Source organism: Budorcas taxicolor, chromosome 5 (assembly GCF_023091745.1).
Source record: "Budorcas taxicolor isolate Tak-1 chromosome 5, Takin1.1, whole genome shotgun sequence".
NCBI classification, from domain to species: domain Eukaryota; kingdom Metazoa; phylum Chordata; class Mammalia; order Artiodactyla; family Bovidae; genus Budorcas; species Budorcas taxicolor.
This window is the reverse complement of record NC_068914.1, coordinates 139570473-139593907: the sequence shown is the minus strand read 5'-3', so window position 1 is coordinate 139593907 and position 23435 is coordinate 139570473. Positions and strand designations below refer to the sequence as shown.

Sequence of the window (23435 nt, the reverse complement as noted above, 5' to 3'; positions counted from 1 at the left end):
GGGGGAGTGGGCGGTGGCGCTCCTTGGAGGACAGAAGATGGAATCATACGATGCTTCTTGGGGGAAGCCCCATCAGTGAGCGGAGCAGGGACCTAGAGGCAGGGAGCTAGGCGTCCTCTGGGCAGCCAAGAGGCAGAATAAGGACACAGGATGGTTAAACAAGGTGGCAGCTGTCAAAAGAGGAGAGAGGAGCATGGGAAAAGGGAGTTTAAAAAGAAGATTAAAATACATTATTTTCCAATTGCGTCATTTTCTCAGGACACACCACGGAGGTCAGGAAGACAAAGGTGGCCCTGGTTGCTACTTGAAAGTACAAAAACACACAAAAAGAACCCTATTCAAGCCCTGCTGCCCCCTCCTAGTGCACAGGAAACCAGTTCCAGATATCTGCAACTCTTAGAAGCAGAAGCCCTTACGGTAATGATGGGGCAGCCTCACTATTGGATGAAAGGGCAGACGAATAGAAAACAGCGAAGGAAGAGGAGGTGCCTCCTCCTGGCCCCTCCTCGGCTGAACAGACGGGTTTCCATCCTAATCACGACACGGGTATCCAGAAAGCACCAAAGTGACCTCAGTAACTCTTCAAGGTGTTATCAGGTGTCCCCTTCCACTGACCAGTGAGACTTGTCCTTGGACATAGAAACTCCAGGGATGAATGGCAGAAGTTCCAGAACCCCAAAGGCCACATTACTTTCCTTGGGGAAATTAGCCATCAATATTAGTCTCGGCAGCAATGATCAAAGACCAAGGCTTCATGAGAAAAGTATCTGAATCTATGGATTCTTCTGATACAGACGGGTTAGATGTGTCTGGGAAGATCGTGGGGCAGGCAGGATGAGAACTAGACTCTGGCCACCACTGTTTTCCCCACCTCACTGAGCAGTCGTGGGGCCCTGCTGCTTTCCCTGTGCCCCTCCTTGGCCCCCAGGAGTGCAACCAGAGCTGCTGCTAGTGACGACTTCAACTGATGCATCCCACTTCTCTCCTATTTGGTTTTGAGGATTATGCATTCACACATCCTGCCCCAATTCCTGTCTCTGGGCTCCAACCCCGGCATCCAGACCTTTCCTCCTCTCAGTATGAATGCTGCCTTCCAGAACCATCCATCCAGGGTAGGAGACCCTCTGTCATCTCCACTCAGAGGGGCTGCAGAGGGAGAGCTGTGAGAGAGATTCCAGGCAAGCGGCCAGTCTGGGTCAGGGGGAGGAGAATTAGTCACAGGCTCACAGATGTTAGAGATGAAAAGAACTGCAGACACACACCTCACTCATCCATCCCACCTTGCGAGGTAGGCCCCTTTCCAGGAACATAAGTCCTGTTCCCATCCGACTGCAAAGGCTCTTTCCTCACAGTGAAGTACGTACTGAGTGCACCATGAGTGCTCCGTGCTGCCCCAACCACGGGACGGGGAGACGGATGGACTGTCCTCTTCAGGAAATGGCTGTCACACCTCAAGAACGCCATGCCTCTCCTGGGTGCTGCCTGCATCCACCCTTCTCTCTGTCCCTCCATCCCAACACAGACACCCTTGGCACACCTGCATACCATCCTTGCCCATAAACAGACCAGTCTCTGATCATCAGGGAAACTAACAGGGAAAGTGTGGGTGTCGAAGGCCCAGCAAATAGAGAGAAACGGCATGAAGGGGCTCAGGAAGCAGCCTCTGATTACCACCCCCAGGAAGGTGATACCCTCTGAGACTGGTCCAAAGTAACAGCAGTCAGAGGAGCCTGGCGGGCTACAGTCCATGGAGCCGCAAAGAGTCAAGACAGGACTGAGTGACTAACACACTCACAGCAACAGTCACAGCTGATTTTTCTGTGACTATTCAGAAAGTAGGAAGACACCATTTTCTCCACGACCTATAGCCATCCAGGGCAGTAAAGCAAAAATATTCCTCCTTCTTTGTCAAATTCTCATCTGCTGAGATGGAATCTCAGACCAATGTATATCTGATTTCACATTCTCCAGACACACAGCTAGCTAGAAAAACATAATCCTTCCAATCCCCCAAAACGTCAGTGAAGAGTCTGATATGATCAAGGACTCATATTCTGGGGTATCCACTTGGAAGTGGGTGGGCTTGAAGGGGGGCAGGTCCACACTGGAGAGCGGAGACTTCAGTCCCTGGCACCCCCAGGCTGGGAACCAACCCGCAGTTTTGTCCACCCTCCCGTACCTCTCTTAAAAGAAAAAAAAAAAAACCTCTTTTGAACCCTTTTTTTTTTTTTAAGTCTTTATTGAATTTGTTATAATATTGCTTCTGTTTTAGGTTTTGGCTTTTTGGCTGAGAGGCATGTGGGATCTTATCTCCCCAACCAGGGATCAAACCCGTACCCCTGGAAGGTGAAGTCTTAACCACTGGATTGCCCGTTCTGCTTCTTGTCTCTCATCTCAATCTCTTCTCTCCTTCAGAGCTGTTATCTTGTTTGGAGCAGTTAGGTCCTAATCAAGACCGACTAGAAGAAGAATCAACTTTAAAGGTCAAGCTCCAGCTGGTCGCTCTCTGGGCGGCTGGGATAGTCACCTCACACAGGCTAAGCTGGATGTTTCAGGAAAACCAAGTCCATGCTAGTGACCCCAGGCAAGTGCAGCCCCCCACTGAAGTCCCGGAACGTCACTCTCATCAGACAAGGGTCCTCGTTGTCACCCTGCCACTGCCAGCGCGTGACCATGGCTGGCCACTTTCCTTTCCGACCCTCAGTTTCTTCATCTGTAAAGAAAGAGAACAATCCTACTGTCTAAATCCCTGGGTTCCTTTGAGAGTTAAACTGGCTAAATGTAAGCAGGCACTATCTCATATAAGGTGTAGCCCTAAATTGTAGGAGGTATTTGTTTTATTCAAAGGGGGAAAGAGAATGAAGCTGACTTCTTCTGGAACTCCAGATCTAGTCCTCCCCAGTCTCTCAATAACCAGGGAAAATCTAGAATCAAAACACATCCCAAAAAGCATGTTAATTACTTCTGGACCAAGACAGAGCCTGCACTCCAGCTGAAAGGCGGGGGCAAGGGCATTGGAGCCTGGTGTCTGATGGCTGATTGTCCCCGCCCCCGCCCCGCACCTTATAATTTTCACATTCCTCCCTCCCTTCCAACTTTCTTTCCTCTTCTCACTTCCTTTAGCTTCTTCTCATTCTTTTCCAATCCCTCGTCCTGCTCCTTAAATGTTACACAGCAGCCACACGAATACACTGCACTGGAGACCACAAAAATAAACTCAATGGAGAGACCTTAACCCATCGCAAAACTTTACAACCTAAAAACACGCCATGTTCTACTCCTCAGTGGTACCCAAACCTGGCTGTGCCTCACAGTCCCTTGGGTGAAGTTTGTGAAAATTGCCATTAGTGGGCTTTATTCCAAACCTATTAAATCAGAATCCTTGAGTATGGGATCAGAGATGCTCTACTTTTAAATAATAATAACAATAAAATTTTAAAGTTTCTCTGTTGCTTCTAAGTTCAAGTCAGTTTAAGATCATAGACTGTACAACTAAACTGCAAAACTCTATCAAGCTCCTTTCCCCTCTTTTCTTTGATGATTTTTTAGCTCCTTCATTCCCATCACCCTCTCAACTTATGATGCCATGTGGCTTTATTTCCTGAGAATTTACTATATTTGCTTTCATATGAGCAATGAGAACTCAGAAATGGTAAGAGAAAGAAAGGCAAAGGGGTTGGAGGGAACCGGAAGGACTGTGCAGATGAGGACCTTTGGAGGCAGAAGGTGTGAGAATGCACACGGAGGGCAGGTGGGAATAAGAGTGACGGGGAGGGGGCAGGTGTTGGCAGGGGTAGGTGGGAGGGGTGGGTGACAGCATGGTGGAGAAACTACAGTGAAGTCTGGCTACAGTGGTCTGTTGTCATGGCAACATGATGCTGAAAGGCTGAAGGCTGCTGCTCTCTACAACCCTGGACCACATGTTCTCAAGGCAACAGAATGCATCCAGGACACATGGTGGCCAGCCATGAGGTCTTAGGGCTGTGCCAGGAATCCTCAGCCCAAGGCAGGCTACACTGGCTGTGCCATTACACTACCTCCCACCCTCAGTGCCCACACCCTTCACCCCCAAATGTTGCCCTGGGCGCTCTGTTCCCTGTGGCACTGTTCTCAGAGCCAGAAGCCCCATTCGGAAAGGGGGGAAATTCTGTTGGGCTGCAATGATGTCGATGCAAATCCAGGAACTGGCCACTGGCCACTGGGAACTCTATGAACTCAAAAGGACAGGAAACTACTTAGGGAGAGGAAAGCCAATCTCAATGTTTCTAACTTCTTCCATTGCAGAGCTAATGTGTTCCCAAGTTAGTAAACACATTTTGTAAAAACAACAAAACTACATCACTGGTACATATATCAAGAGTAAATGATGTCCAATTCCAGAGGAATTTGTATTCAATCATACCAGAAATAGCATTGATTTATTAAAACCAGGAGTGTTCCTAACAGAGTAATGAGACCTGTAAATGTTATTTTCTTTTCTTTCATAATAGCTCTTTGAAGTTGATGTGTATTAACCCCATCACAGAGGTGAGAAGAAACAGATCACAGAAGTCACAGAACAAGGCAGAGGTCACTCAGCTTCTGAAAGATGGAGCCAGGGCTGAAAATGCACCAGGGTATATGTCCCGTCCACCGCACTCTACTGCTTCCAACTGAAAAGATGCTAAGTCAAGTTACACTGCTCCCTTCTTACACTTTCTAGAATGAATTAAAAATACCCATCTTTCTGCTAAGACTCAGATTCTCGTGTTCTTCTCATACAAATCTCAAGCGCCACCTCCTCAGAGACCTTCCCTGACAACCCTAAAACAGCCTACAGCATCCCTTTCTGCTATTTTCATGAAAACAGTCACCACTGCCTGAAATAACACTGTTCCATTTATGCGTTTGTTTATTGTCACTCAATATGCCATGAGGACAAGACCTCTCTTATGGACTATGTCTTTAAGACCTTGAACAGTTCCTGACACCCAGCAGACACTTAATAAATATTTTTGGAATGAATGAATAAATCAAGAAGAAAGGCTGTTGTTTGCTAAAGCAAGTTTCAAAATCCCTTCCTTCTACCATTGGAAACTTAATTGCACTGATTAAATTTCCTTGGTGTTACCTGGCTGATTTGCATGTCGCAGGAATTGCATACGTTTATCTTTCAAAACTTTTTGAAAATGTTTGTTTCTTTCTGCATCTCCCTTTGAAAGAAGCTAATAAAGTCAAGATAATCATCAGCACCCATCTGCTTTGCATGATAAAAGCTTTGCTCTGCCACCCCAGAATGCACCCTGACCTGAGACTGTCCTCTTGCCATGACTGATGGAGATTAAGTGGATGTGAGTGCCAAGATATTGACTGCTGGCATCTGGCAGGTGTGAAGAATGGAAGGATGAGAGACAGCAGCCTGGACAGAGATAAGGAAGGTAACTTGCCAGTAACCAGAGATGAATCCTAGCATCCATTTTCATTTGGGTTTAAAATATTTTTAATTGCTACTGACAGCTGCTGCACTGAAATAATGAATACAGCCACACATGTAAATAAGTGTATATTAAGGACTTAGCCTGTACCAGGTTATATGTTAGGATCTGCAGATACAAAAAGGAAAATGACATAGTCCCTTGTCCTCATGAAGCCTGTAGTTGAGCAAGACAGGCAGCTAATAAAAAATGATGGCGATTCATTACAATTGTGATGAAGATGATGAAAAGTATGAAATGAAAGAGCATAAAGGGGAAAGAGGCAAAAATTTTTATTTCAGGGGAGAGAATAAGAAAAATCTGAAAGCAGGACATTGGATGAGGAGGGCAGCCTAGGTGAGATCCTCTGTCCTGAGCACTGAGGAAAGATACAGGCAACCAACCGTGGCGGGAAACACACACACGTGCTCGCGTGCACACACATGTGAGTGCACACAGAACAGAGAAGCAAAAGCAAACCCAAGGAGACAGCAGCACAGAAAAGGGTGCTCAAGATGAGCCTCGCTGCCCTGAAGTTCCACCAGGGCAGAGCTGCCTAACTGTATCGCCTCACCTCTCAGCACCGCCCCGGGTCCCAGGGATCCAGAATGTATGAGCCAGTCACCACGGAGCTCGGTGAGCTCCGATTCTGTCGTGGATGGCCTGCGTTTATATTCATATCACTATACTCACTCGTGTATTCAATGGAGACTTACTGAAAACCTCTCACAGACCCACTCTTACCAATTCCTGCTATTTACCAGGACTTTTCTAAGTGCTGTTTAATGGCTTTACCTAATAACCTTAAGAAACAGGGTCTATATTTACCACCATTTTATAGATGAGGAATCCAAGATTCAGAGAAGTCAAGTTATTTGCCGAGGATCACACAGTAAATGGTGGAACCAGGAAACATCCAGGCAACGAGACTCCAGGGCGCCCCTCTTCACTGAGATGTTGGTGTTACCAGATTCCTAGGGCTGCCCTAAGAGATGCATCACACACTTGGCAGCTTAAAACAATAGAAAAAATTTTTTTCACGGTTCCAGAGGCCAGAGCCTAAAATCAAGTGTCAGCGGGATCATGTTACTTCTTTTTTAAAAAAAAAAAAACTCTTTATTTTGTATTGCTGCTGCTGCTGCTAAGTCGCTTTAGTCGTGTCTGACTCTGTGCGACCCCATAGACGGCAGCCCACCAGGCTCCCCCATCCCTGGGACTCGCCAGGCAAGAACACTGGAGTGGGTTGCCATTTCCTTCTCCAATGCAGAGAAGTGAAAAGTGAAAGTGAAGCCGCTCAGTCATGTCCGACTCTTTGCGACCCCATGGACTGCAGCCTACCAGGCTCCTCTGCCCATGGGATTTTCCAGGCAAGAGTACTGGAGTGGGTGCCATTGCCTTCTCCGATTTTGTATTGAGGTGTAGCCAATTAACAACGCTGTGATAGTTTCAGATGCACAGCGAAGAGCCTCAGCCTCCATTGTCACCCAAACTCCCCTCCCAGCCAGGCTAAGTAATTCCCTGAGCTCTACACCAGGTCTTTGTTGATTATCCATTTTAAATACAGCATTGGCTCCAAGGGAGGATCTTCCCTGGCCTGTTACAGCTTCCGGTGGTTTGCTTGGGTTGTGGCTAAATAACTCCAGACTCCACGCCACGCCTCCCCGTCTTCCATCTCCCAGAAGGACATATGTCACTAGACTTAGGGCCTGTCTGGCTAATCCAAGATGATCTCATCGTAAGAACCTAATTTCCATCCGTAAAGATCCTTTCTTCAAATGAGGTCACATTCACAGGGTCCAGGAGTTAGCACACAGATCTATCTTGGGGGCCAGCATTCAATCCACTGGAGTGTGTATAGAGAGTATCCATTATTATAACTGCTAATCATGTAATAACAGTTGCCTGTTGTTATTCAGTCACTAAGTCATATCTGACAGAGAGTCAGCGATGTTATCTAACCATCTCATCCTCTGTCGTCCCCTTCTCCTCCTGCCCTAAATCTTTCCCAGCATCAGAACTTTGCCAATAAGTTAGCTCTTTGCATCACATGGCCAAAGTATTAGAGCTTCAGCTTCAGCATCAGTCCTTCCAATGAATATTCAAAGTTGATTTCCTTTAGGACTGCTGTCCAAGGGACTCTCAAGAGTCTCCTCCAGCACCACAATTTAAAAGCATCAATTCTTTGGGAATTCAGCCTTCTGCATGGTCCAACGCTCACATCTGTACATGACTACTAGAAAAACCATAGCTTTGATTCTACAGATCTTTGTCGGCAAAGCAGTATCTCTGCTTTTAATATGCTGTCTAGGTTTGTCATAGCTTTTCTTCTAAATTGGCTATTGCTATGCACCAGACACTATGGCATATGCTGGGAACACAAAAGTTAGTAAAGCCTGGCCTGCACCACAGTGGGCCCATTGTACAGCAAATGAGACAGATAAGGAAACAAGATGGGTTATCATAAAGGCCCTAAAATAGGGCACAGGTGAAACACAAAAAATCAAAAGAAGAAATAAGAAAGTCTGTGAGGATCAGAGTCAGAAAAGGGTGCACAGACGTGCCATGATTTCTCTTGGAAAGTGAGTAGGTTCTTCAGGGCGGACAGGAGAAGAGGAGGCCCCAAGCCAGAGCTGTAAACCATCAAGGACCAGTCCAAGGAGCGGTGACTAACTCAGTGTGTCTTCATGACATGGGAGGGCCAGGAGGTGAAGAGGAAATCCTGGAGGAGTGGCCTGGGACCACATCCCAGAAGGTGTCCTAGTCTCAGCTGTGCAAAGCCAGGGGAAAGTTTTAAATGAAAGTGTGTCACAGCTGGATTTGAGTTCCTAAAGAATCACACAGGTAATCTGCCGTGTGGTGAGAGGCACAGAGGGCAGGAGTGCTCAGAGGGCAGGGGACCCACAACAAGGCTTTATTTATTTATTTTAACTTTGTATTTTATGTCGGAGGATAGTCGGTCAACAATGCTGTGACAGTTTCAGGTGGACAGCAGAGGGACTCGGCCGTACATATACACGTATCCATTCTCCTCTCAAATGCTGAGTGTCTTGGCACTAGCAGTGAAGAATCTGCTGGTCAATGCAGGAGATGCAAGAGACTCGGGTTCAATCCCTGAGTTGGGAATATCCCCTGGAGGAGGAAATGGCAACCCACTCTAGCATTCTTGCCTGGAAAATTCCACAGATAGAGGAGCCAGGTGGGCTATAGTCCACGGGGCCACAGAGAGTCGGACACAGCTAAGCACACACACATTCTCCCCCCAAACTCCCCTCCCATCCAGGGTGCCACAGATTGAGCAGAGTTCCCTGTGCTATACGGTAGGACATTATTGGCTATCCATTTTAAAAAGCAGCATATACGTGTCGATCCCAAACTCCCTAACTATCCCTTCCCCTCATCCTTCCCTCCCTAGTAACCGAAAGTAAGGCTTCTTTACTGTTTGCAGGCAGAACTGTCCTAAGGGGAGGTGAGGGCCCGGTCAATTTCCAGATTGGTCAGTTGCTCCCTGCTGCTTTATATAGAAGCCTCTCTTTCCCCTTGTTCATGTTCTTATCTTAAAGAAGTTTTTTTAGCTCTCTCCCATCTCCCCCTCCTCTGGCCGTCCCTCAGATGGGGGTTCTATTCTGGACACACTTCCCTCTTAGTCCCCTTGTTGGTTCTGAGCCTCTCCTTCACCCTCCTACTCCCAACGATCCTCTCCTTGCTAACAAGGCTCATCTCTTAATTTCCAGCCCAAATCACTCTCTTTAACCTCCAGTCCCAAATCCAGCTGCTTCCCAGACATGTCCCCTTCTGTGACCTAACCATGTTTCAATCCCACTCAGCCTCATTCCTGCTGTCACCAAACCTGTGACAAATCTCACGACTCTTGTCATCACATTTGTAACAGCACTAAAAGGGTCAACGGTGTTCAGTGCCATAGAAGGTCACCAATGACCTGAAAAGCCCATTTGGATTGGGCATCTTGGATAAAGGGAAAGATGAGGACGTGAAAAGGGCAATTTCAAATGAGCATTTAAGGAATTTAACTATGAAAAGAAACAGCAAGGGAGGAAAACCTGGCGTCAAGGAAAGCAGGTTTGTTTATTTATTGATATGAGAGTGATCTGAACAGGTTCAATGAGGGCAAAATTGACATTTTGGGCAAGACTATTCTTGACTGGTGGTACTATCCTATGTACTGCAGGACACAACATGCCTGGCCTCTGGGTTCTAAGCACTGATACCAGGAGCACGCACACCACTAAGCTAGAGGGCAGATTCCAGCAAGGAGGAAGAAGTGGATAATTAAAAGGAAAAGGGACATAACTGACAAGCCAAGGCCCTAGTTCTGGAGGACACATGCCTAGACCAATGGCACAAAAGTAGTTTGGTATGAAGGAGGAGAAATGACAGATGAGAGATGCTGAGCCTTAGAGTTACACAGATACTGGTTGTATTCCCAGGTGATCACTTAACTTCCTTTGAGAGATACTGCTGATGAACCTCAAAGCTGGTCCCAACACTTGCCCCCTTGCCACTCTATCAGTGAGCCTGCAACCCCCACGGGGTGGCCATGTGATAAGATACGGGGTCGTGAGATCCAGGATATGGGGAAGACTTTCCTGATTTAATAGCCACCTCTGCCTGTCCCTGATTTTGGGTATGAGTGGGATACCTAGAGCTAGAGCAGCCTCCTCATTTCCATGATCAAAATGTCAAGAGAACCCCAGAAATGAGCCCTGACTTCCTCAGTGTGTGGACTGGGAGTTTTAAAGTCAATCAAAAAAGTTAAAACTTCCAGACCCCCAAGTTTTCTAGCTATGTGACTTTGGCCACAATACATAAACTCTCTCTGATTTCTTTCCCCTGTCAAATGAAATAATAATACATATTTCATAGGACTGCTTAAGATTTAACATACTCATTAACACCATGCCTGGCACAAAGTTGGCATCTGATGATATCAGCTTCGTTACAGTCTTATCCCTCCCACCTCTATGTCTTAATTCTGCTCATCCCCCAAGAGTGTTCTAACACCACCATTTGCTCTTGAAGAAAGAGCAAGAAATACCAAATGCTGTCCCAAGAAATACCGTATCACAAACAACTAAGAAGCACGGTAAAACCTCCAAGTCACTGAAACATAGGGAAGAAGCATAAAGCGGGCTATGAACAGCCTGGCCATCTTGGTTTCAAGATTCTGTTGGAGATGGAAACCTACAAGAGCAGATGGAAGCGGGAAGACTATTTACAGCAGGGGTCTCCAACCTTCTGGGATCTAACGCCTGATGATCTAAGGTGCAGCTGCTGTAATAGTAATAGAAATAAGGTGCACAGTAAAGGAGTCCACTTGAATCCTCCTTAAACCATCCCCCCACCCCTGATTCCATGGAAGATTGTCCCTGGTGCCAAAAAGTTTGGGGACCACTGATTTACAGGGTCACACACCACCGCTGGCTCAACCCCCTCCAAGCCTATTTCCATTAGGCAGGGGGAGGAGGAAGGAGCACAGAGACAGTGAGAGGAGGAGATGGGGACGAAGGAGAATACGGGCTATCTTCCTCAGCCCAGGTGGATTCCAAAGCGTGGCTCTCTACCCAGAAAATTAGAATGCTAGTCAAAGTATGAATTCTCAGCCAAGAAGTGTAGAAATGAAGGAATCAGAGCAACAGATGCCAGAGTAAGAATATTTTCACCTGTCCTTCAGGGAGGAGCAAGGTATGGAGCATGACACACATCTTAGTTACTGTTCTGTATCTGATCAATGCATCTATTTTCAGACCCTGATCCTTTACTCAGCGGCACACCGGCTCTCTTCCATTCTTGCAGCATTAGAGCCTGGATCTTCTATTCTTTGGCCTGATCCTACTGCAAGTCTCTCTTTCTGGGTTCCTTCCTACAACCCTCCCAAGCTCTTTCATTGGTCCTAATGATAGTGACAAAGTAGCTGTCAATGACTGTCATTCCCTATTGCCACTTTTTAATTCCTTCACCTAAAGTATCTATTTGCCCAGCACTTTTCCAACTATTTTATTTCATTTTATCTTCAAAATGTTGTAAAGTGCGCAGGGCAGAAAACAAAATTTAAATCTTATAAAACAGAAGTATCATGGAGTATCCATGAGTATCATAAAGCTAAAGCAATTTGTTTGTCTCAATTCCCACAGCTCGTAAGAGTGGAGACTGAAACAACTCACGACTTACAATTCTTAGTGCCGAGCTTTGTTGGGCCGAATTGTATAAATAGAAAGCACAGGCTTCATAATAGGTACTTCTGGGATCTGAATCCCAGTCCCATTGCTCATCAGCTGTGATATCTTGGACTAGTTACTTAACCTATCTGAGCTAAAATCTGAAAACCCAAGCAAGAGTTCAGCAAATCAGCAGAGAAACCTCCTGGAAAGAAATGAAAGTTTATGTCTAGTTTCAGTTCATTATTTGGATTCAGACGGGCATCCTAAATCCAGCATCTCAGGGAGAATAAAAGCAATTATAACAAAGGCAAAATAAAATCTACACTTTATTCTCAGGTGGGGAACTGCCAAAAATCACCTCATACATTTTTAAATGGGTTCTGCTACTATTCTAAACAGTCTCTTGCAACAAGCGCCTAGCAGTTCTTTCCTTGTTAGAGTTTTCCCTTAAATGAACGTGCCCCTTTTTGGCTGGCCCTGTAGGGGCTACATCACGGATGAGTCTCGGCCTCCCTGGTGGGGTGAGACTGAAGCTCCCACCACATCTCAGAGCCCATTCCCAGGTTTTCACCTGAGCTGCCTCCTTGGTTGGTCTGCAGTTCTATATAATTGGCTATGATTCTAATCAATTCTCCTCCTGTATCATGAAGCCATCTCCCTTTCTTCTGCTCCATACGCCCTTCAGCTTAGCCTACTGAATGCTTTGCTGGACACTTAGTGAATCACCTGCTCTGTATGACCTCATTTAATCTTCAACAACTCTGTAATAGAATACATTATAATCCCCATGATACAGACAAGAAAACCAAGGCTTAGAGTAAGTGGTTGGTGAGTTGGCCAGATCCTCACACCTAGCAAGTGATTATTAAAACTGCTCTGACTCTGAATTCTGAGCTTAAAAGACCGCTGCTCCACCAGCTTCCATGCCTTTTTCTGCCGTGATACAAGAGCATTTCCTCAAAGGGAAAGTACAGCACTAATTAATATTTGTGATTAATTAGCATATGCAAAAAAGTGAGCTGACCAGATGCTGAGCTCACGTCTCCCTACTTGTGCCAAAAAGTCTTTATAACTCCATGTGCTACCTTCCGTCACAGACTCCCTGCATCGGGAATTTCATCCTTGTAAAGCAATCTTCCACAAAGACACGTAATAAGTGAGCTGTATTTCAAACAAACTAAAAACCGAGTCAAAACAGTGGCAATTTCCTATCTCTTAGAAGAAGAAAGCAAAAGAGAAGGCTTAGTCACCATCCTTCAGGTGGCAATTGCACCTTCAAGACTACTCCTTACATGCAGTAAAGCTGTATTTCTTGGATTTTTCTGCATTCGTTCCACTTTCAAATGCGTTGCCCTATTGCCCCCATAGTTGATTCAGTGTTGTCAAACTCCATGTCTCCATTCTATGTTGGTAAAATATGGTCATGGTACCAAAAATACACTTCTATCCAAAAAAGAAAAAAAGGTTGGCCTCAGAATGTGAAGTTATTTTATTTTTGAAACTTGTCCCCAAAGCTTATTTCTTGGAGATCTGGGGGCCTCTTTCCATTTGCCTTCCACTCAACCTCTTCAGCCTGTGAATGTCCCTCTTTCCCAGCTGCCCACAGTCTCGGTGTTGCTGCCCTTGGGGTCCCGGTGGTCCCTGGGCCCCTCCCTATGCCTGCCGCTGCAGTCGCCCCCTGCCCATCAGGGCTTCTCACCCCCGGGACTGAACCTTCAACCCTCCCACTTCTGTGGCACCAGGACTTCCTGCTTGCTTCTTTCTCCTTTTTCTTCTTTCTATCTGCCTTTCAGAAACTTCTTTTCAGGTCCAAAGTCAGTTAGATATTATGTAGGCTGTTTTGAGGGAAGTGCATAAAAATATAGAGAAGGAAATGGCAACCCACTCCAGTATTCTTGCCTAGAGAATTCCGTGGATAGAGGAGCCTGGTGGGCTGCTGTCCATAGGGTTGCACAGAGTTGGACACGACTGAAGCGACTTAGCATGCATGCATGCATTGAAGAAGGAAATGGCAACCCACTCCAGTGTTCTTGCCTGGAGCATCCCAGGGATAGAGGAGCCTGGTAGGCTGCTGTCTATGGGGTCGCACAAAGTCGGACACTACTAAAGTGACTTAGCAGCAGCAGCAGCAGCCTAAAAATCATCACCTACCTCCTTTTTTTGATGGAGAGAGAAAAAGATAAGATGGGATTTGGAGGTGTGACTGTGGTGTGAGGGGAGGGTATAGGGGGTGAGATCAGAGGGGAATTCTCATTACAATGACCCAGAAGAGGCCTCCTCACTGGCTTCCATCTTGTGTTTTTACCCCTGGAGCTGGTAGCCAATGGGCCCCCTACAGAATTATGCTACTCAATGGCACCCCACTCCAGTACTCTTGCCTGGAAAATCCCATGGATGGAGGAGCCTGGTGGGCTGCTGTCTATGGGGTCGCGAAGAGTCGGACACGACTGAGCAACCTCACTTTCATTTTCACTTTCATGCATTGGAAAAGGAAATGGTAACCCACTCCAGTGTTCTTGCCTGGAGAATCCCAGGGATGGGGAGCCTAGTGGGCTGACGTCTATGGGGTCACACACAGTTGGACACGACTGACGCGACTTAGTAGCAGCAGTAGCAGCAAGCTTCCAGTATTTCATATCTCATTAATCCTCTCCTCTAGTCAGACTCCAATATTGCCACAATGAATCAAGCAATGGATCCCCTGTCATGAGATGACATCTCCCACCACTAGGTAACAGAGGAAGAAGTAAAGAATATCATGGTATGTGAGACCTTAACCAGCCTCTCCATTCTCTTGAAAGCTCATCAAGCACATGGCCTATGGAGCCAGCCACCAATGTTAAAGTTCCGGATGTCACTTACTAGCAGCATCATTTGGGAGGTTATTCAACCTTTCTGAGCCTGTTTTCTCATCTGCTAAATGGAAATGAATAATACTACTTTAGCTCACTGGGCTGTTGAGAGTGTTAAATAAGATAATGCAGGCAAAGCAATATGTGCCCAGCACATGGTAGACACTCAAAGCACCTCGGATACATCAATGAACAAAAGAGGCCAGTCTCTCCACACCACTGCATCATTCCTCAAATTATTACACTGTTATTATTATGCATTTCTAAGAGACGTAACAAATAACTGCAAAAAAGAGACACAATCAACCAGTTTAGCCAACAACCTTTTATACTGGGGAAGGCTGAACCTGAAACAACATAGGTTGCACAAAAGCCCGCAGATGCTAAATCAATCAATCATTTCCACCTGTCTTGCTCTCGCAGTAACTTTGCACTTATTTATCACTCAAAAATTTGTCTCATCCATCTTGGCATTCTTTCCATGCATACTGTGCCCTCAAAAATACCACTGCTAAAATATAATCTACCAAGGACCAAAAAAATCTTCCTAAAGTAAAAACCTCAGTAAGTTTGGCTATGTGTGCTTATGTGTGACTAAGTCACTCCAGTTGTATCCAACTCTTTGCAACCCTATGGACCATAGCTCACCAGGCTCCTCTGTCCATGGGATTCTCCAAGCAAGAATACTAGAGTGGATTGCCATGCCCTCATCCAGGGCACCTTCCCAACCCAGGGACTGAACCCACGGCTCTTATGTCTCCTGCTCGGCAGGCAGATTCTTCACCACCAGTGCCATCTGGGAAGCCCTAGTTCTTGCTCTAGTATAGTATAGTGTTAGTCACTCAGTTGCGTCCAACTCTCTGAGCCCACCAGGCTCCACTGTCCATGGGATTCTCCAAGCAAGAGTACTGGCATGGGTTGCCATTCCCTTCTCCAGGGGATCTTCCCACCTCAGGAATCGAACCCAGGTCTCCTGCATGGATTCTTTACCAGATGAGCTACCAGGGAAGTTTTTGCTATGTTAAAGTCACTTAGTCATGTTTGCCTCTTTGCAACTCCATGGTCTATACAGCCCATGGAATTCTCCAGGCCAGAACGCTGGACTAGGTAGCCCTTCCCTTCTCCAGGAGATCTTCCCAACCCAGACACTGAACGCAGGTCCCCCGCATCACAGCCAGATTCTTTACCAGTTGAGCCACAACGGAAGCCCAAGAATACTGGAGTGGGTAGCCTATCCCTTCTCCAGGGGATCTTCCCAACCCAAGAATCCAACTGGGGTCTCCTGCATTGCAGGCGGATTCTTTACCAACTGAGCTATCAGGGAAGCAACTTTCTGCTATAGTCAGTCTATAACTTCCATTCTGTTCAAGTTTATCCCACTTCCCTTTACATGGGCTCTTAGTGGCAACATTTTTCTAACATCCTTACCCGTGCCTTTATCCATGTGAATGGGACAACATCTTTCTCATATGGTACTGAAGTTCCTCCACTTAGTACTTTCCACTTGACCTTTCCTAGACTGAATAAAGGAAGCTCCTAAACAGACGTGAGTCCTCTCCGCCTGCTGCCAACAGATGGCGATAGGGATCATGCAAGGTTATTTCACTGTGTTAAGCCCTGCACCCTGATGGTTCTCTACTTGCCAAGTTGCAGGCTTACAGTGTCCGTGCTAGGTTTTGAGTTGTTTGCAAACATCATTAACCCCACAACATGTCTTTTAAGTACAAAACTGAAGGCAGTTTTGAAAATGACATTAAGAAGTTTAAGATGACAATGCAAAAGTAGAAACACTCTAAGAAACCCAAAGTGATACAAAACAAATACTGCATCTGTGAAATGAATCATTCTAAGATGATATGCTATGATATGAATGACTGCAAAGACAATATGTATGTGAAAATAACCGTACTTAAGCAATAAGCAGTAACCATTGTATAAAGCAAGGAAAAATAACTAAGCAAAAAATGTAAAAACAAAACATAACTACAGACAAAACACTTTTCCTGCAGTTAGAGGGTAAGTATCAGTGTCACAGGATAATTATTTTGTCATGTGACAATCTAATATTAATGCAGCAGAGACTATGATTTATTTGTGGCCTTGCAGCAGTGGTTCTCAGCCTTAACTGCACACTAGAATGATCTGGGGAGCTTTTAAAAATCCTGAAGCCCAGACTGTGCCCCAGAACCTCTAGGGGTAGGACTCAGGCACTGGTTGTGCAGAAAGCTCTTAGGAAATTCCAATGTGCGGTCAAGGTTAAGAACCACCACCTTTCAAAGCTCAGCCTGGGGAAAAACACAGCTATGACTGGTTCTATGGATTAAAATCCATTCATATGTGCAGACTGATTCGTGTTGAGCCTCGACACCTTAGCAAGAAGTACTTCTCGAGGACATCTGTATCTCCAAGGAGATAAACTATCTGCCTCAAGGGATTCTGCTTTTTAGATTCCAGAAATTGGTATGGGGAGAGAAAGGATATTATCAAGGAAGAACAGAGTTTGGAAGGAGCTATTCATTCATGTATTTGAAAAAAATTTATCACCGAGCTACCAGCCTCAACATCTCTTAGCCATTTCGGTAAATTCATTTACAAACGAATGGACACACAACCCGTTCAAAACAAAAGGAGCTTCTAGACACAAGCACCTTGCCCCCACTTTAATCTCCAAACAGTTAGACTAGCTCCTGGACTGTCCCCTCACCCAGTGCAATCTGGTTCCCCTCCATCTTTCATAACCAGATTTGGCATGTAAACAAATGGATCATTTAGTTCTCACATACAGCCCTCAGGCTCTTCTCACCGCGACCCACTTTTACCTTGTCCGCCATTATCATCGAGGAGCCCCCGTGGATGCCCAGGATGGGGGTGAGAGTCTGGGCTGAAATGAAGTCAAGGATCTGGGCAATGGCTTCCTGGTCTGTGTCATCAGCAAACACCACCCCCTGGATCTTCCGGTCAGACATGAGATCACAGATGCGGGTTATGATGCTCTTTGGGTCCGTCTCGTTCATGGCCACCAGCTCCACGCGGGGCACCACAGAGAGATGGTGGAAATCATCTTTCTCGTGGGCGTCCTTGATGGCCACCTCGTCTGAAGTACCCACGAGGATGACAGCAATGCCTATGCTGGGCGGGCTCTTCTGAGAACGAGCTCTGCTGCCGGACACGGCCAGGACAGCCAGCACCAACCAGAACTTGGGGGAACAGCACTCCGCTCTGGGCTTCATCTTCAACTCGTCGACTCCCTGGAAACATACACACACACACAGGTTAAACTACAACCCACACTGTCTGGGGAGAGGCTGGATACTCCAAGTCAAGGAACTTATCTCCTTTTCCTGATCTTCAAACCCAACTTTTATCTTCTAGTTTGGTTTCTTATCTCTTGTGTTTGAGCAGTAGAGTAAGAGGGGAAAAAAAAAAAACAAACAAAAACACAACTTTCCCAAAGCATCAGAAATCCTTGAGCAAGACAGTAAGAGATGTTATTGCTTTAGCCATCATCAGCAGACAGGCAGGGACAAGCCATGGAAAGAGGATGCAAGTGGCCCAGGCAGTCACGCCAAGTAGACCAACACAGGATTCTCCAAAAAGGGGTCTAACTGTTGCTGTGAGATCCCTGGTACCCCAGTCACAACCCATCCTTTAATGGCTCCTGAGGCCAAAGGATGGCAAAGGCCAGGCAAAATGAGCAGCAAAATGGGCTCAGCAGAGGCTACCAACAAAACATGACCTGGAGCAGTCAGATATAGGAAGCTACAAACACTGAAGCCCCCATTCTTGCTACCTGGACTTCGTATTCACCTCAAAGAGGAAAAGAGCCTGCAGATTCTTCAGCAATCCATCTGGCTCTTATTACTAAATCAAAAGCAACCCATACATGGGCAGTACTTTTAAAAATATCTCCTTTGATCCTTACAGTAACCCAGCAGGGGGAAAATAAGAAAAACATTATTATCACCATTTTATGGATGTTGAAGCAAAGCCTAAGAAGTACGAGATCGTGAGCCAATTAAATGAAATGAACATGCACCCAGATCTTCCAGCTTTCAGGCCGGTTTACATCACACTGCCTCTTACATCATCAGTTACTATGAGGATAGTTTTATTCCCATTTGATTATGCATCGAAGTATGGTGATTTTGACAAATGCTATTAAATTACTGATAGAGTCTCCTTCCTGAAATGACTGACTTCATGTCTGCATACAATTCACCACTTTCTACCTTTTACAAAGATCTCCTGCCTTTTTACTTTCACATATGCCCCTAAGTATTAAATTCTGCACCAGACGGAGGGTGCAGCTCTCCACAGAGATGTATAATCATTTGTTATGCGTCTGGGATGTGCTAGGCACCGTATTAAGCATGTCTTCCTATGCAATCTCTTTGGTCATCCTAGAAACCCGATAAACTAGTCATTTTATCCCCGCTTCTCAAACAGAGAAACTGAAGCTCAAAACGCTTATGTGGTGTTGCCAAGGTCAATGATATTACAACAGCATGCCAATACAGACACATAGCATCTTTATACTCCAAGGAAATAGTCTACAAACTGCATCCCAAACCAAAACTAGGGTTTTCATTCTTCTCCAAAGAGAGAGTGTAACCAAGGATGAAAATGCTGCTTCATATCTCCTGCTTGTTTGGGGGGGGGGGGGTGCGGGGGGGGGCGCGGGGTCTGCAGGATGGGCAGGGCCAGGGTGGGAGGAGAAGTAAGATATTAAGAATCTAAAAGCTTTGAGAGTCTAACTAACAAAAAGAAAACAATAATGATGAGGGTGTTGAGCGAAGCAAGATAACGCAGTATTGAGGCAGAGCAGACTGACTGCAAAGAGCATTAATGATTTGAGGCTAAGATGCTGGGGACATTTTGTGGCTGAAGAAGCACAGATCCGATCCAGGTCTTGGCAGAAAGCATTCTGGAACCCTTGCTGTTGTGGCCATCCTGCCACTGCCAAGAAGGAGCCTTGTATCGATGGCGTTGTCTTTATCGTGCACGCAAGGTAGAGGAGTGGCTCAGTGGCACACATCTGAGCAAGGTTTGCTCTTGACTGCTTCATTGGCTATGTCTCTGTGGAAACAGGGAATGACAACGAGGCCCTGGAAACCTGTGTGCTGAACTGTCCCCAACAGGGCAGGGCAGCTGAGGGCTGAATTCTCCAGCCCTGAGCTCCCAGCCAAGCAGCACTATACAGAGTCCAGCAGCACTGAATTCTCAAAAGAAGACAGATGGGTTCAGCATCTCAAAGAGCTATTGGCATCACATCTATTAAATTTCAAGGACTGACTCTCAAGGAGAACCAAAAGATTTAGAAGTTGGCAAAAGTAGCAACTAACTTCATTAAAGTGGGGCTCTAATCCTACCATCATCAGTCACTACATCAGACTCTTTCACACTGAAAAGTGGTCCACTCCGTCATGACAGTTTATTAACTTTAATGCACTTCCCTCTCCCATTCTGATGTTTTATTTGCTCTCTTTAAGACACCTCTTACATTCCTCTATTTCTTCTCACACAATATATTACACTTTGTATGCGATGGCGGCTGGTGACACTCGAAGAATAGACTCTGGTTTTACTGAGCATCTCTTTCATACTCAGGATCGAGCAAAGCACTTTACAAAGCAATACATTATGGACGATACCAGTAACAGAGGGACTGCGAGACAAACAAAGAAGTGCCGTGAATACAAACTCAATTTCACACATTAGAAGGGGGTTGGTGCAGAGAAAGCTTGTAGTCCAAGACAAGCAAATTGGTTTTTCTCCCTTCCACCCACAGACCACGGCGAGTCTTCAGGAACCTGCTTTATGAAGCGGCAGCCCCTCCTCTGGACTGCACTCCCCTTCCCCCAGGAGAGCTGAGCATCCTGTCTCTTGGACTCTTGCCATCGCCTGTTGCGTGTCTATCTAAATACCTATTACAGTGTATCAGCGTTATATGATGATGCATCTGCCTATCTTCACTGCTTGGTCATCTCCTGGTAGGCAGGAACCTTTTCAGTTCAGTAAACAGTTATTAAGCACCTCCTCCCTAGCAGACATTGTTCTTGTCGTCTGGGAGGCAATGGAGATAGGTTCTAACCTCCAGGACCACAGTCTAGTAGAGAGAGACACACAAGAAAACCTCACCTTGCCTGTATTTGCAGTTCCTGGGGCCGAGCAGGGCCTTGCATACAACAAGAAAGGACTGAACCACTGAGTTCCTACCATTATGAAATTATCGATATTTGGCCATTTTTACCTGTATTGTTAACCTATGTTACATATTATATATTTACAGTAACATTTTACCTATAATCTCCCCTATGCCAAACACTATAATTGCCAGGTAATTTTCATGGATTATTAAATCACATATGAACATTATATAATTTTCCCCTGCATTGGCTGCGCGAATGGTTGAGTAGGGAAAGAATCCATCTGCAATTCAGGAGACGTGGGTTCGATCCCTGGGTGGGAAAGGTCCCCTGGAGAAGGAAAAGGCGACCAGCTCTAGTATTTTTGCCTGGAAAATTCCACGGACAGAGGAGCCCAGTGGGCTACAGTCATGGGGTCACAAAGAATCGGACACAGTTGAGCTATAGCACAGGCACAGATCAGGAAACTGGTCTTCTGAGAAAGGGGTCAAGTACACGAACCGGATCACACAGCTAAGAGGGGATGGCATCAAGTTTCAAACCAAAGTTGGTCCCCAAAACCTCTGCTGGTTCCATCCTGCTCCCTCTCAGTATATGTGTGAATTAATGAAGAAATAAACAAGTTCACTAACCAAACCAAGCTGTGTTCTCATACCAGTTCCACATTAATTAAGTACCTGGGGATGGTCAAGTCTTCATCACCTCACAGGTGAAATTCGGATAATATACCTAACCTAAATACCTAAAAGAATTTTTTTTGTGAGGATCAAATGGTCATATGCAGCTGGAAGTGCTGTGAAGAATATAAAATGCTCTATAGATGCAAAGGATGTTACCTTTCTGCTTCTGTAGAAGTTGTTCAAGGAACCTGGCTATTTATGAAAGCACCAGGTCAGCATATGGAAAGTGGGGGGGTGCGGTGGCTGGCAGAACCTGAGAGGAAAGCTAAGGGGAGCCTCACAGTGGGGGGCAGGAGGGGCGGTAGGAGATATGAGTTCCATGATGTTCTAACTCCCTGAAGACAATGTTGCTTACTGGCCTGAGGGTAGCAGCAAACTCCCCAGACAGCTTACCATCAAGTGTAGCAGAATTCAAGAGTCATTCGAGCCAGGGACAGTAATGGGGATCAATGAAGTTCGGCACCCCCTCAAATGATGCTGTCAATTCAGACCCAGGCGCTCACAAGCAGAAACAAGAAAGCGGCAGGATTAGAGAATTAGCTGTTCACCTCCTGGTCCTCTGCCTCCTTGTGGCTTGAGATGAGTGGCCCTTAGATTTACAGCAAGCAGAAGACCACAGAAGCTTGCGTTGTTGCCTATGAGCAGAGCCGGGTAACTCTAACAGGAGCCAGTCTACACTTTGCCCACAGTGGACTCCAAGGGAAGACATATCTGAGTGAGAAGCTGGACCAATCCTGTCCTCAGAGAAAACTGAGTCCTGGGGCAACCCCAACAGGAAGGATAAAATGTGATTTAATAGATTATTAAGTTAAATTCTCCAAGTACCATCCTTAATGCAGTCAGGACAGTGTTCGGAGTGACCCAATTAAGGCAACTGTGATTAGAATATGACAGACAGCGAATAAATTGAAGATTAAAAGTGCCAGAACCATACATCAGGTCCAGTTTACCAAGATACCAATAAAGACAGAAAGTTCAGATGCACAGGCCTTAAAATCTGTTACACAGGAGAATGCAGGGGAAAGAAGTCTCACACAGTGTAAGTCAAGTGAAATATACATGAATGTAACCTTAATGGAGGGCAATGTGAGAATGTCCATCAAAATTTTAGCATCAAGACAAAATAAAATTGAAGATGAAAATATCAAAATTGACAATGAGAGATGTCACATACTAGGTCCAAGAAGATACCATAATCCTGAATATATATGAATCTAAAAATAAATGTAGAAACATGTATAAAGCAGCAACTAAAATCACACTAAGGAGTAACAGATACATTCAACAGAAAAACGCAAACAATGGCAAACGATCAAAAAGATAAACACCAAACCAAAACAATCCAAGCATAAGTAATCAGCTTCAACTATTTCAGATATCTAACAATACATATACAACAAAGAATATATATTTTTAAGCACATGAAAAATAGTAACTCTACAAAAGTGCCTCAGTATATTCCAAAGAATCAATATGAAATGATTGGCAGTTTCTATAACATGATTAAATTTACAAATAAAATTTTAAAGGTAGCTGAAAGTATCACACATCCAAATTTTTTTTTTTTAATTTATCTATTTGGCTGCACTGGGTGTTAGCTGTGGTATGTGGGATCTAGTTCCCTGACCAGGGAACGAACCTGGGTCCACTGCATCGGAAGCACAGAGTCTTAGACACTGGACTACCAAGGAAGTCCCGCATCCAAAACGTTTTTAAAAACAATAGCACTAAGGTTATGGAGGAAATCATAACAGAAATGAAAAATCCTTTGACTAGAATGACAATGAAAATATTAAATATCAAAATTTCTAGAGCATAACTGAAACAATTTAGAGAGAAATCTATATCTTTAAATTCATTTTTAAGAAAATAAAACATAACTAATTGTAATTAAATTTTCCCTTATTAAACAAGGAACAGAGTCAACCCCAAGAAGGAACTGAATAAGAAAAGATAAGAAAGGAATCAATAAGATAGAAAGCAAGGAAAAAACAAAACCATAAGCTGATCCTTTGTCTACATTAGACAAAATTCCGACAAGATCAGAGAAATGGAAGAGAAAATGCAAATGAAATGGAAAAAGAATCAATAGCAATATATACAATAAAAATTTTAAGATAGAATATTA

At 45.2% G+C, this 23435-nt stretch overlaps 1 protein-coding gene across 1 annotated transcript in view; it reads right to left on the bottom strand.

The window, feature by feature from the left end:
• GRIN2B (glutamate ionotropic receptor NMDA type subunit 2B) overlaps positions 1-17711 on the bottom strand; it is a 356416-nt gene extending 338705 nt beyond the window's left edge. Inside the window, exon 1 of the mRNA XM_052640245.1 lies at positions 17301-17711. Within this exon, the coding sequence (XP_052496205.1) occupies positions 17301-17711 (411 nt within the window). The remainder of the gene's footprint in view (positions 1-17300) is intronic.
• Between the last annotated feature and the right edge of the window lie 5724 nt (positions 17712-23435).